This window comes from Staurois parvus, unplaced genomic scaffold (genome assembly GCF_062004578.1).
Source record: "Staurois parvus isolate SC_StPar_1 unplaced genomic scaffold, SC_StPar_1.0 ptg000122l, whole genome shotgun sequence".
In the NCBI taxonomy this organism is placed as follows: Eukaryota; Metazoa; Chordata; class Amphibia; order Anura; family Ranidae; genus Staurois; species Staurois parvus.
In genome coordinates this window covers 1,309,567-1,323,462 of record NW_028317918.1, presented here as the reverse complement: position 1 = coordinate 1,323,462, position 13,896 = coordinate 1,309,567, and the positions used below count along the sequence as shown (strand labels likewise).

At 40.6% G+C, this 13,896-nt stretch overlaps 1 protein-coding gene across 11 annotated transcripts in view; it reads right to left on the bottom strand.

Annotated features, from left to right (window-relative positions):
• Positions 1-4,721: 4,721 nt before the first annotated feature.
• BLTP1 (bridge-like lipid transfer protein family member 1) overlaps positions 4,722-13,896 on the bottom strand; it is a 478,785-nt gene continuing 469,610 nt past the window's right edge. For all 11 annotated transcript variants that reach the window (XM_089672161.1, XM_089672163.1, XM_089672166.1 and 8 more), the window contains 2 exons: positions 9,176-9,341; positions 4,722-5,553 (listed from right to left, as the gene is read on the bottom strand). In XM_089672161.1, coding sequence (XP_089528287.1) covers positions 5,337-5,553; positions 9,176-9,341 — 383 coding nt within the window. In that variant the 3' untranslated portion in view covers positions 4,722-5,336. The remainder of the gene's footprint in view (positions 5,554-9,175; positions 9,342-13,896) is intronic.

Genomic DNA, 13,896 nt, shown 5'->3' with positions numbered 1-13,896 from the left:
ACAACCAACTCTTCCCCCGTCCGATAATCTTTTCTAACCCAAATAATTCCCACCCAGTCACTTGCTTGTCATGACAGTGATGGTCTCCTCTGGTGTTTAACCTCCAGCCCAAATTTTTCTCTGTCATCGGCAGTGCCACGTACTACACTACTAACCACAAACCAAGCAGGAAGCTAAACCTAAAGTTACTCAAATCATTGAAAAATATGGTGTGTGTGTGTGTTCTGGTGTTTCCTGCCTGTAGAGAACCCCTTCCCTTTGTTAGTACATATTGCTTTTCAGAGCATTAGGGCTCATGTACACAGGGCGTTCGAAAAACTTTTATGAACGCTTGAAACTGACTGCTAGAAAACATAGGTTAACAATCAGTTTAGCCACGTTTACCTACCGTATTTATGCGCGTTTGCAATTAGGAGCGTTTTTAAAAGATAACCTCAGGTGACCTTCCCAAATGCCCAGAATACACTGAAAAATAGTAATTATTAACTATTTCAGACATTTTGTGAGAAATAGAGAGAGCAGAAGCAGAGAGAGCACTACTTTCTGATGGGTGTGGCAGCTGTAGCGAAAGTGGCTCGTGAAACATGCTTGGCACTGTGGGAAGAGCTACATAGTGCTGCAATGCCTCTGGAGTATTCCATTGCCTGCTACTCTGTTTTGCCCCCTACCCCCGCATTTTCCTGTCACCCTGATCTCTGTGGCTCTCCCCGCACCACTGCCAGATTCTCCATTTACATTTGTAATAAACAATAAAAAAAATGTAAAACATAAAAAACATAACAGCTGCATGGACACAGCTGCAGGTCCTAATTTTACAGGTGCAGATGAGTGACCCCAAAGGCACAATGTCAAATTAGGACTTGTGGCTGTGTTCATACAGTAAGATAGGTAATTCTTGTATTGCCTATCATGCTGTACATTGGAATGCAGTATGTTGTATATAATATACCTTTTTTAACTTTCATAATCATTCAGATATCCTTTGAAGTTCTCCTGAAGGTGGTTTATCCTGTGAAACGTGTTGAACATCACAGCAAACATATGAGGACCTCCTATATATGTTGCACAAAACTGTTCCATATGTAATATGAGTAGTCTGTAGTAGGGTACAATTAAGAGTTTTGTAACACAATTCAATCTCCACCTTTATTTTAATTGTGAAAATTTATTTTTAATTGATGTAAAAACTGGATTTTTTTGTTACTGTAAAATTCCTTTCTTTTGAGTTAATTGACAGACACAGCCTTTCTTTCTTATCTATAACCAAGCAGGGTTTTATAGCCCCACCTACAGCAGTAGGACACTAGGCAGAAAAAAGACATGGCACCGCCTATGGGCAGTCCTCTCTGGGCATAAAACCCCCTCTCTGCTATAGGCCTCCAGTCAGTCACAAGCAGTGTCAAAGGAGAAACTCAAATAGAAGGATGGGTGCTGTGTCCGTCAGAGACGGACACAGATCTCAGGCTGGATAGAAGGGTTCCGGAGAACCCCTCTCACACTTGCAGAGCCCATCTGCCAAGTAAGTGGGATTTCACCCAGGCACTCCCTCACAGTCTCCTGCCCATACACCTACCCAGGGAGGGGGAGAGACCCAGATGCAGCAAAGGCACCAGGACACTGGCGGGCCTCTTCTAGCCGAGACCAGGGAGTTGCCTACCTCTCTGGGAGGGCATGTAGGGCTACCCCACACAGAAAAGCCCCAGGGGAAAAACCCTCATCTACGTACACCCAACACCACACCAAGAGGAAAAGGGGGGGAAGGTTAAGGTACAGAGGCCCCGGCCCATAGGGGGGAGGAGAACCCAGCGGGGACCGACCACCCCAGGAAGTACCCATGTTACACACACTTGCAGGGGAAGGAACGGAGGGGGCATCTACTTACCAGTCCTGCTGGAGTGTGCAGGTAAGGCTCTCATGACAGATCATCCTCTCCACTGAAGTGGGGGCTGTCGGTCAGGGATAACACTGTGACACAGACTATAGGTGCCCAGTCATATGTGTCCCCATGAGACATTTAACTCGCTAGCCGCACCAGTCCAGGATGAGCTCAGAGCTAGTTGTGTGCACACAATCGCTGGTCAGACTGGGGTGACCACTGGATCTAGATTATCCAGCCTGTCACCCAGCCCGACTGTTGATAGAAGATCCCCGCAGGAAAAAAATCCAGGAAAACATAAGCGGAAAAGATAAAAAAGCTATACGACCACAAGTTCCAGCATAAAAAATATACGTCTGTACTCCTGAAGACACTAGGCAGAAATGACTGGAGGCCTATTGCAGAGAGGGAATTTTATTCCCAGAGAGGACTGCCCTAAGGAGGTGCTGAACCTTTTTTCCTGCCTAGTGTCCTATGCTTGTAGGGTGAGGCTATAAAACTCTGGTCATGAAGAAAGAAGAAAGGCTGTGTCCACCAATGAACGAGAGAAATAGAGTTTGTATATTTATATAAATTTTTTTTTAGCTTGATGGTCCTTCAGCACCTTCAAAGTTCACAGTATCCCTCTTTAGAGTACTTATTTGAGATGTGGTGCTTGATAAACTGAACCTTCTATATACTAAAAACTCTGACAAGAAAGGGAAAAAAACGCTAAAATGGTTTAACCGCTTCCCGACCGCCCTATAGCAGAAATACTGCTACAGGGTGACATGGGTGCGCAAAATCACGTATATACACACCCTGCCTGTGTCGCCATTTGTGGCCGTCAATCACCGGGTCCCAGCTGGTGATTACTCGCCGGCGCCTGGTGATTTCCAAGGATCTCCGATGGGGAGAACTGTTTTGTTTACTAACAGTTCTCCTCCCTGTCAGCTTGGGCACACTGCTTTGGAAATCTTTTTACTGGACATATTTAATAGCAAAAAGTAAAAAATAGTGTTTTTTTCTCAAAATTGTTGGTTTTTTTTTTTTTTTTAAATAGCGCAAAAAATAAAAAAAACACACAGATGATCAAATAAAGAAAGAAAGCTCAATTTGTGGGAAAACAAGGACGTACATTTCATTTGGGTGCAGCGTTGCATGACCGCGCAATTGTCAGTTAAAGTAACGTAACGCAAAAAATAGCCTGGTCAGGAATGGGGGTAAATCCTCAGGGGGGCAAGTAGTTAAAAGTGGAGTGCTGTTGATTTCAAACAGCTCAGAAACGTGTGTTTACGTTAGAGGGCTTGCAGGCTGCCAAGATCAGGTGGCAGAGCTAGGATTTCTCTATTATATATTTTGAAAATTAATTACTCTACATTGCTTATGGTTACAGAAGTGACTCTTTTTAAAGTGCCTTTTACTGCGTGTTCAGAATATGTAAATATTTTAGTGTGCATAGTCTAGACCAGCAATGGGCAAACTACAGCCCGGCGGACCTTTTAATCCGGCCCGCGGAGCTAGGCTCCTCTCACAGTCTGCCCTGAAGACCGGTGTAGCATGAAAATCTGTCTCCTATGAGGATCTGTCCCCCTCGACGTATCTGCGCATGTGCCGGAAATCGCCGATCGGCTGCTAATGCCTGAAACTGGCACATGCGCAGATACGTCGAGGGGGACAGATCCTCATAGGAGACAGATTTTCATGCTACACCGGAACGGCGCGGGAACACGGCGAGAGGAACGCGTGGAGCAAAGGTAAGTGAATTGACACAGGGGGGGACTTGGGAACTTAATATGGGGGATGAATTAATATGGGGAATGAATTACTATAGCGGGGATAAATTACTATAGCGGGGATAAATTACTATATGGGGGATGAATTACTATATGGGGGATGAATTAATATGGGGAATTAATTACTATATGGGGGATGAATTACTATGGGGAATTAATTACTATATGTGGGATGAATTACTAAGGGGGGTGAATTACTATATGGGGGATGAATTACTATATGGGGGCTGAATTACTATATGGGGGCTGAATTACTATATGGGGGATGAATTAATATGGGGGATGAATTACTATATGGGTGCTGAATTACTATATGGGGGCTGAATTACTATATGGGGGATTAATTACTATATGGGGGATGAATTACTATGGGGGATGAATTACTATATGGGGGATGAATTACTATATGGGGGATGAATTACTATGGGGGATGAATTACTATATGGGGGATGAATTACTATATGGGGCATTAATTACTATATGGGGGATGAATTACTATGGGGGATTAATTACTATGCTTACTATGGGGGAATATTACTATACTTACTATGGATGACACATACACATCATTCATCTACTCTTGGTCTGGCCCCCGGGTCCAATATATGAACCCATTGCGGCCCTCAAGTCAAAAAGTTTGCCCACCCCTGGTCTAGACACAGGTTCACTTTAAGAGCAAAAGCTGTGTGAATTCGGAGTCCTTGTTTAAAGTCAATCGTGCTCAAATTGTTAGGGAACGTGCAGCAATAGTTACACAATTAAATAAATAAGCATTTATGGTGGCATGTCTTTTAATAAGCTGTTTGACTAACCATGAGCCTGACAGAGTTGAGGAGGTAAAGGCTGTAAGTCACTAAACAGCACCCTTCATGAGAAATTATGTATACTGTTTTTTGTACCAAGTTATCATTTGTACTATGGAGCTTTCCTCTTTTGTCCTTTTAATAACATTAGAGATGGAAATACATAAAAGTCCAGTTAACATTATCCAAACAATCACGGCAGATAAGTTACCGTTAGTAGACTGTATTAAATAATTGCATACAAATAAGCAAGCCACACAAACAAAATTGTTAACTATTTTCACATTGTCATCAATTTATTATTATGGCCAATGGGGGAAAAAATCAAGAGAATTCACAGTTAACATTCTGCAGTTATTACAGAAAATAATAATAATATTGCACTTAAAAGTAATGACACAAACCCCTTACATTTACAGTGTTGAACCCCTATTTGCAGTCCAAAATATACAGACGCATGCAGTGCGTAATCCTATGCAGAATTTCAGCATGCACCACAGTAAACAGTTACATTCACAACGGAATTTAATAACCCCTCTCATCCCTGAGTCTTATTTGTATTGAGATGAACACAGTGCCAGAGGAGAACTACATTAATGGGTCTGCTTCAGGCTCAAATGATGTCTTGTGGAAAACAGAATAATGCACAGAAATGCAAATATTGCGGTGGCATGTCATTTCACAGCAAAAGGCCATGGGAGTGATCACAGGAAGAAATGTAGCTAAAACTGCTCCCAGGGATGAGAGTTAACAGCAGTTAAATAAAAAAAAAAAAAAAAGCTTGTCACATCCAAATGCATCTGTTAAAACACCCTTCTGTACAGTATAAAAAAGTGTAACTTATTTTGATCTCTGACAATTTGTTCGCATTTCTCTGCATGTTCAGTGCTCCTCCTTCTCTTTTCCTTTCTTTTCCTTTTCATCTTGTAAAGCAGACCCTAGCTTTTTAATCAGGACTGAAAGAACCTTGTCTAATGGATCCATTACTCCACGCTGAAGCCATTTTGGAATTGTAGTTCTGGCGTGGTGAAAACCTAATTTCTGAAGTATGTAATCCACTCCAACAGGGTCAATTTTCCTTCCTGTCCAAGATATTAGCCTAAAAAGAAAAGGGGAATGAGAAAGCACATTACTACGTGTCTAGAAATATGCAGAAAATAAAAAAAAACTGAATTGAACCCTCAAGTGCAAGCCCCTTCTTTTTCTAATCACTAGTGTTAAAGTTGCTTATGGCATTTTAATCATGGTAATCTGGCTAAATATTCATAATAGAGGTGCTTCTCAAAGCCTGGACACTGTTATTTCTAATGCATCCCGTTGCAACACAGACCAGGGTGCTGTATTACAGAAACAACAATGGTCTTTCCTGTTCTCTGTTTTCCTACTGCCCATAAAGTAAGATAGGAATCCTTACTGATCAACAGGTTGATATGCCAAGGGATAGCTCCAGAACAGTCACAAGAGTCATGGTTAAAGATTTTGTAATGTAGAACCCCAGGTTTTCAAGGTAACTGGATGGTAAAAAAATAAAAGTGTATGCAGGCACCAGGAGCATTGTAACTCCACTGTCAGATTTGTAAGAGTCCAACCCAGCTGCTAACTGTCTCTAAATGGACAGTCCATGGTTTTAAAAAATGTGCCTCTGAACCCTCTACTTCTAAAGAGTAACCAAAAAATGCGTATATGTTTCACACATATAAAGCTATCATCAATATCAGCAGAGAAGAATATTTCTTTAAGTATTGGGTTATTAAGAAAGAATGCAACTTTCTGTTTTCACTGGAGGATTCTACCCCCCATACAAGTCCATCTCATTTTCTGTGACCGCTTAACAAATACTGGAATCTGCATCTCAGAGATCAGCCCTAACCATATACATGATTACATAGTAAGTCTGGCTGAAAAAAAGACAAAAGTCCATCTAGTTCAACCCAAAATAAAAAAAGGTATAATCCTATACCCACAGTTGATCCAGAGGAAGGCAAAAAACCCAGCAAAGCATGATTCGATTTGCTCCTGCAGGGGAAAAAATTCCTTCCTGATCCCCCAGGAGGCAATCGGATATTCCCTGGATCAATTTTACCTATAAATGTTAGTATCCAGTTATATTCTGTGTATCTAGAAAAGAATCCAAGCCTTTTTCAAAGCAATGAGGAGAATTTGCTTCTAGAACCAAAAGATTTGCGAGTCCAGTTCCTCTTACGGAACAGGGCTTGGACTTTTGTATGGGCCCTGAGGCTGGTTGATTGAGAAAGGAACTCCTTTAGCAGGTTTCCCTACTTTCTGAGTTGTCATCTTCAACTTCTTTTTAAGAGGTAAGTGCACAAATTTACCCACAGTCACTTTTTGGTTTAAGGCATCTAAGGATGGTCCAAATAAGCATTTATCCCCAGTGTAGCTATTGAGTTTGTTTTTGCAGAGAAGATCTGCCGACCAACACTTGAGCCATAGAATCCTTCTAATTATGGATAGACACAATGCCTGCCCATAAAAAATTAAAAAAAATTGTTAGTGGAGTCTTCCAAGGCATTCACCAAGAAACTCAAGGCTCTTGGAAAGTCTTCTAGGAGCTGTCAAATGGCAGGATCCACTGGGTCTGATTCTCTAGAATGGACCATATGCTTTGCCCAAACTTTGAGCGCCTGGCAAACTTCCACCATAGCCACTATGGGCTGTTCCTACCAGAGAGAAGAACGTCTTAAAGAGGAGTTCTAACATTCTTCTGTGGTGTCTTTAAAGACCAGAGCCTTATTCATTGGGACTGTAAGGGTCTTGTTTAGGTAATAGTCAAGTCAACCACTAGAGAACCCCATTTCTTGTGGAATGCCTCCTCCATGCGATACTGGTGCGCAAAACACCTCTGTGGTGAAAATACCTTCCCCAGGTGAGCCCAATTGGCGTCACCACTTGTAAAAGAAAGTGCATAGGAAAAGATTTTTTGATAGCTGCCAAGATCCAAAACCAGTGACCATAATGGAAGAGGATTCCAGCATCAGCAACTTAACCACTTGCCTACTGGGCACTTTTACCCCCTTTGTCCACAGGCCAATTTTCAGCTTTCGCACTTTGAATGACAATTGTGCAGTCATGGCAGCACTGTACCCATACTACATTTTTATAATTTTTTCTCACAAAAAACTTTCTTTTGGTGGTATTTAATCACCACTGGGTGTTTTATTTTCTGCACTATAAATAAAAAAAAGAGCAAATAATTAAAAAAAAAAGTTTTTTTTGTTTCTATTATAAAATTTTGCAAACAGGTAATCTTTCTCCTTCACTGATGTGTGTTGTTGAGGCTGCATTGATAGGCAGCACTGATAGCCTGCACTGATGAGGCAGCACTGGTGGGCATTGATGATGCTGCACTGATGAGGCAGCACTGGTGGGCATTGATGATGCTGCACTGATATGCAGCAATGAAGGGCACTGATGGACAACAATGGCAGGCGGCGCTGACTGACAGCACTGATGGGTGCAACTGCTGGGCGGCACTGATGGGGGACAGTGATGGACGGCACTGCAGGGCACTGTTGCAGGGTTTAACTGTTTAGGGAAAGTTAAACTTTGTCTAGTATCTGGGTGAAAAAGAAAGGTATGCTTTGCTATTGGATAATTTGGGTTTGTCTTACTATTGGATAATTTGGGTTTGTGGTTTTTGTCAATATAAGCTGTAGTGTACGTAATAAACTTTGCAATCTTCTTGTATCCCACCTGAGTGTTGGTTTACTTTGATTGCCCGATCGATCGAGCCCGTGCCACACCCAGACAGCTGCGCAGCACAGAAAAAGGAAAATACTGATATAAAGGAAAGTGTCTAAAGGTTGGAATCCTTTCACGTGCAATTCTCAGTTAAATGCAGTGTTGTAACGCAAAAAATGGCCTGGTCAGGAAGGGGGGTAAATCCTCTGGAGGGCAAGTGGTTAAGTTAATTGGTTAAGTTGATATATTTTGATGGAATTACACAATTTAAATATATACTCTCCTCTAGTTGCAACTAAAACTAAAGTAATCTTAGCATTTATTATGCTGGGATACATAAGAATATAAAATATATAATAAATATAACATACGTCATATATAAAAACACATACTATATAATGTATATTTGATAGCACTACACATTTTAAATATATACTCTTCTCTAGTTGCAACTAACACTAACTAAAGTAATTTTAGCATTTACTATGCTGGGCTACATAAGAATATAGGATATATAATAACTACAACATACTGTATACTAATTTATAAAATATTGTAATTTATACATAATAAATGCATTTCCTGATATACTGGTGACCACTAAAGGAAGTAATTAAAATCTATATATAAAATAAACATGAAACAGTAAAAAAAATTTGAACATTATATAAAACATTTGCCATCAGTTAATTGCTACGGTAACTTAAATGATTTTTGGAAATAGTGGCAAAGTCAGCACGTTGCCGGTTATTAAATTACTCTACGCATTTCCCAGTCCTTTAGATTCCTTCGCTTACTACATACAGTGGATCCATAAAAATTGTATGAGAATTTAGATACTGAGCAGAGGAAATCACAGAAAAAATGTGACCAAATGCAACAATATATTCACCCCAACCTAACTAGGTTGGGGTTTTAGTGTAGTTCACCTTTAAATTCCATGATTTGTGTCTGTGCATTACAGTTTATTACATGCAGCTAAATTAAAAACAATACAGTATATATTTGGAAATAAAAATAACCTTAGTGTGGGCTCCAGATGCCAAGTATTGCACATGAATTCTCTCCAGTCTACATAAGTGTAATTAGTGTTTTCTTCCTTTTCTTTTTCAGAAGAACCATCATCAATCTGGATCACAGGACTCTTCTGACCTGAACGAGTTGTGAAAACTCGTGGTGGCAAAATAACTGCAAGGATAAGGCATACATTTGTGTAGGTTAGGGGGATGATATATAACAGATTATTAATCATATTATCCTAATCCACAATAAAAACATAAAATAGGATTCACTGAGTCCCAATTGATGTAGGATAGTAAAATAAGACAAAGTAAGACTTGGTAACTTTGCATTTAAAAACAAAGTATAACCTTTTACATTATTATACAACCCCAATTCCAAAAAAGTTAGGGTGCAGTGTAAAGTCTACATAAAAACAGAAAGCAATAGAAAACATAACAAAAGCTTAAATTGAGAAAATGTACCATTTTAAGAAAAAAAAAGGTAATTTTGAAATTGATGGCAGCAACATATCTCAAAAAAGTTGGGACAGTGCAACAAAAAGCTGGCAAAGTGCAACCTCAATTCCACAAAAGTAGGGAGAGGGTCATGTTTCCCATGGTGTAGCATCCCTTTTTCTTTTAAAAACGCTGTAAACATCTGGGAATTTAGGAGACTATATGCTGGAATTTTGGGAGAGGAATGTTGTCCCATTCTTGCCTGAGCATATGCTGCGCCAAAACCTGTATATATCTTTCAGTGTTGATGATGCTTTTTCAGATGTGCAAGCTGTCCATTCCATACACCCTCATACCATCAGAGATGCAGGCTTTTGAACTGAGCAATGATAACAAGCCTGAAGGTCTCCCTTCTCTTTAGTCCGGAGGATACGGCACCAATGGTGTCCAAAAAGAATGCAAAATTTTGATTTGTTTTTGTCAGACCATAGAACAATTTTCCTCAGACCATCTTAAATGAAATTTGGCCAAGAGCAGATGATGGTGACTTGTATTTTTGGACAACACGGTGAACTGTGTTCACAGACAGTGATTTTTTGAAGTATTCCTGAGGCCATGTAGTATGTCCATCACAATATTGTGCCGTTTGAGGGCCCAAAGATCACAGGCATCCAATATTGCATTTTGCTCTTGTCCGTTGTGCACAAAGATTTCTCCAGATTCTTGAAATCTTTTGATGATAGTATGTACTGTGGATTATGATATATTTCAAGTCTTCGCAATTTCACACTGAGGACTATTATTCTGAAATTGTTAAACAATTTTTAGATGCAGTTTTTCAGATTGGTGAACCTCTGCCCATCTTTGCACACTTGCAAACCAGGAAATGCTAATTAGGACAAAAGATAAATCTTTCATGGTATCGCTTAGTAACACTTCTAGTTGCTCCCTACAACAAAGAAAATCTTCACTTTTTGAATTCAGTTCCACTTTAACCATTTAGTATGAAATTACCTCAGCACACTAAAACACTACAGGAAACCTTTTACTAGGCAAACATTGACAACTCAAGGCTATAAGAAGTCAGATCTTGGTAGAAGTGTCAGAAAAAAAATAAAAAGAATGGTTTAAAAAAAGAATGAAAAGTAAAGGACAGTGCCAAAAAACCTAAGTCTCATGAAGTGGGTGGGGATAGATGAGTGCACATAAGGGGCCTCCCTAACAATTAAACACAAAGTCAGTGATCAGAAGTCCTGTGTCCTGTACTGTACAATTAAGATAAAAGGATTTTGATAAGAGGATTTTTGTACTTACTGTAAAATCCATTTCTTGGAGTTTATTAAGTGACTCAAGACTGCTACCTTCAGGAGGCGTTAAGACACTGGCAATTTAGGAGTGGATTACAAAAAAAACAGACAGGTGTTCCTTAATGAACTCCAAGAAAAAGATTGTACAGTAAGTACAAAATTTCTGTTTTCTTTATTGTTCCATAAAGTGTCATTAAACCTAAAAAAGCCATTACGATCTTTGTAATAAATGTATATATCATTCTCTGCCCTTTCTTTTTTTTTTATTTTTTAATAAATTGATTTTTGGCTAAAAACCCTGTTCCTGTTAATTATACCAGTGATCTCATGGCTGTTAGTGGTAACAATGATCTGCAGGGTCACCTACCTTCTGTAGTACTGACACCTCGTGCACCTGCTGTAAAAGTCACATATACAGCTTGCTCTGCCTTTGTTTTCAGATTAGAACAGAAAGGGTAGCACCAAAACCAGCCTGCCCTGGTCTGTCTGGGCCAACAAGATATGGTGAAATGAGAAGCTGGCTCCTCCTTGGGGGGGACAAGAGTCAGTCTGTCTTTCTCATGGAAGCAGTGGCTGTTAGGTAACCCTGCACAGCATGAACTAGATTCAGGCAGTGAAGAGAATTTTCTTTCTGATGTACTGGAGCTAGACAGGGAGGTGGAAGAACAATGTCCTGGTTGAGGTGAAAGGCAAAAACTACCTCAGGAAGAAAAGAGTCCCTAGGTCTCAATACTATCTTATCCTTGTGAACAAACAAAAAGAGTTCCAAGACTGCCAGCTCAAGACACAGTGAGGATAGCAACAAAGAACAGATCGTTGTGAGTGACAGTGGCATGATCATATCAAAAGGGCAGTTTTTGAAGAGTCAACAGAACAAAATTGCTATGCAGCAGTGTCACAAAAGAAGAGGAGCCACTTGAGCGACCCTGTACAAAAGTCTTGACAATGGAATTTTGATTTATAGAATTGGATTGCACTTCATTGTACTACAGAGGATCTTCACCTTGGAGAAAAAATACAAAATTTAGCAGGTACAAATACTGTAGCTGCTGACCTTCAATAAAAAGACACCTGCCAGTCCAGGGATCCAGTGTTGTCCTCACCTGGGCTGGTTCTTTGTCTTCAGGTCCCCGATGCTGTCACGTTTACTGTGGGAAGGCGTCTGTGACTCCTTGTGTTTTTTACAGCTGGCTCCCCACTGCGCGAGTCGCACTGCGCTTTGTGAATGGACCAACAGCCTACTGGGACCTGTGACCTGTCCCAGGAGGTTATGGGCAGGGGGGAGAACTTCCATTTGGATTACATAAGCAATCTCAGTAGAAGTGAGAGAGGGTAGCTGCCAAAAATGTACCTGCTCCATGACAAAAAAAGTGTCAAAAGTACAAGAGGAGAAGGAAGGAGGAGGATCCGTGGATTCAGACGACTGAAAGATTTCAGGATTCATCCCATATAGTATTTCCTGGGGTGAAAGGTGCTTTTCTCGCACCAAATGAAGTAAGCCTTCCATATATGATGGTAGATTTTACAGGTGGTACATTTCCTGGCATTTAAAAGTGTGGATTACAGAGATTCATCGTTCAAAAGCTGGGTTTTAACATCCATGCCATTGAAGCCAGTGACCAGGAAGCAGCTAGACTGGACTATAAAATAAGAGATATGGTCGATCTGGGACAGCCTACGAGGTGACTGTATGAAGCTTGACTAGGCTGGAGCACCACATCTGATTGGGCCAATCCTGAGTGGAATCCCCTTCATCTAGGTTCTGCAGAGCAGATGAGGAAGGAGTTTCAGAGGAGGAAAGTATAGCTCAAGCTGTACTTATCCTGTTGAGTAATCAAAGCATCCACTTCTTCTGCTAAGATCTGAAGACTTATGCATCTGGATATATACCTAGTTTGTTGTTGAATTTGGGATCCATATCCTGCATCCCCCACCTGAGATACAGATCCTAGAACACCTCTGGAGCTCTGTTGAGTGTAGATGCTGTCAACTGAGGTGGTTTGCCTACTAACTGTCCATGCCAGGAATGTGAATAGTGGACAAGGCTGAAACATGGATTTCTGTCCAGACTAGAGTCGTTCTTCCCCTTCTGTGACAGCCAGATTTCTGGTTCCTCCTTGACGGTTGGCTTTTCTAGCTGGATCTTTATCAGATGATACTTCAGTCAGATGTCCAGCATTGCAGGGAGACTCAGATTGCTTTCATTCCAAAAGGTTGATAGGGAGATGTAATTCCTATATTGTCCAAGTTTCCTACACTGACAAGTTATCCAGAACTCCTCCCCAGCACTTCAGACTGGTATCCGTTGTGATCATCTTCCAATTCCAGAGCTGGATTCTTGAGCCAACAGGTCAGAGAAACCTGAGAGAAATCTTAAGTGTCAGGTGAATTGGTTTGGTCCATGCTGTCAGAAAGTTATGCTGAGCTGATTATTCCAATAGTAGAAAATTGTCTAAGTATTCTACAATAAAAATACCCCAAGAGTGTAGTAGCTATAACCTTGGTGCACACTTGTGGCAAGGATGGAAGGCCAAATGGTAGGACCACAAGCTGATAGTGTTGAGTGCACACAGCAAAGCAAAGGTAGTGTTGAAAAAAATGGAAACATGCAAGTATGCATCCTTAATTTCCACCGATGCTAGAACCCCCCTAATGGAGGAAGACTATAACAGACATAGATTCCATGTGCAGGGTCTGTGGTGGTACTAGGCCCCTCCCTTAGACTTGGCTTTTGGGTGAGAAGCCTGGGAAAAACAAAAAGGAACTCTTTTTAGTTTCAGAAGCAGACAAAGATATACCAGTTTGAGGTTTCATTTTTTCATTTGTGGGAAAGGAATGCTTTTTACCACTAGTTCATGCCTCGACAGGTCAGGGCTGTTTTGCAGGCAAAAGGGGGGCCTACTCAATATTAAGTGGGTCCTCATAAAGTTATGGCTAATTGGTATATATGCACAAATTTATAATTTTTCTTACATCATT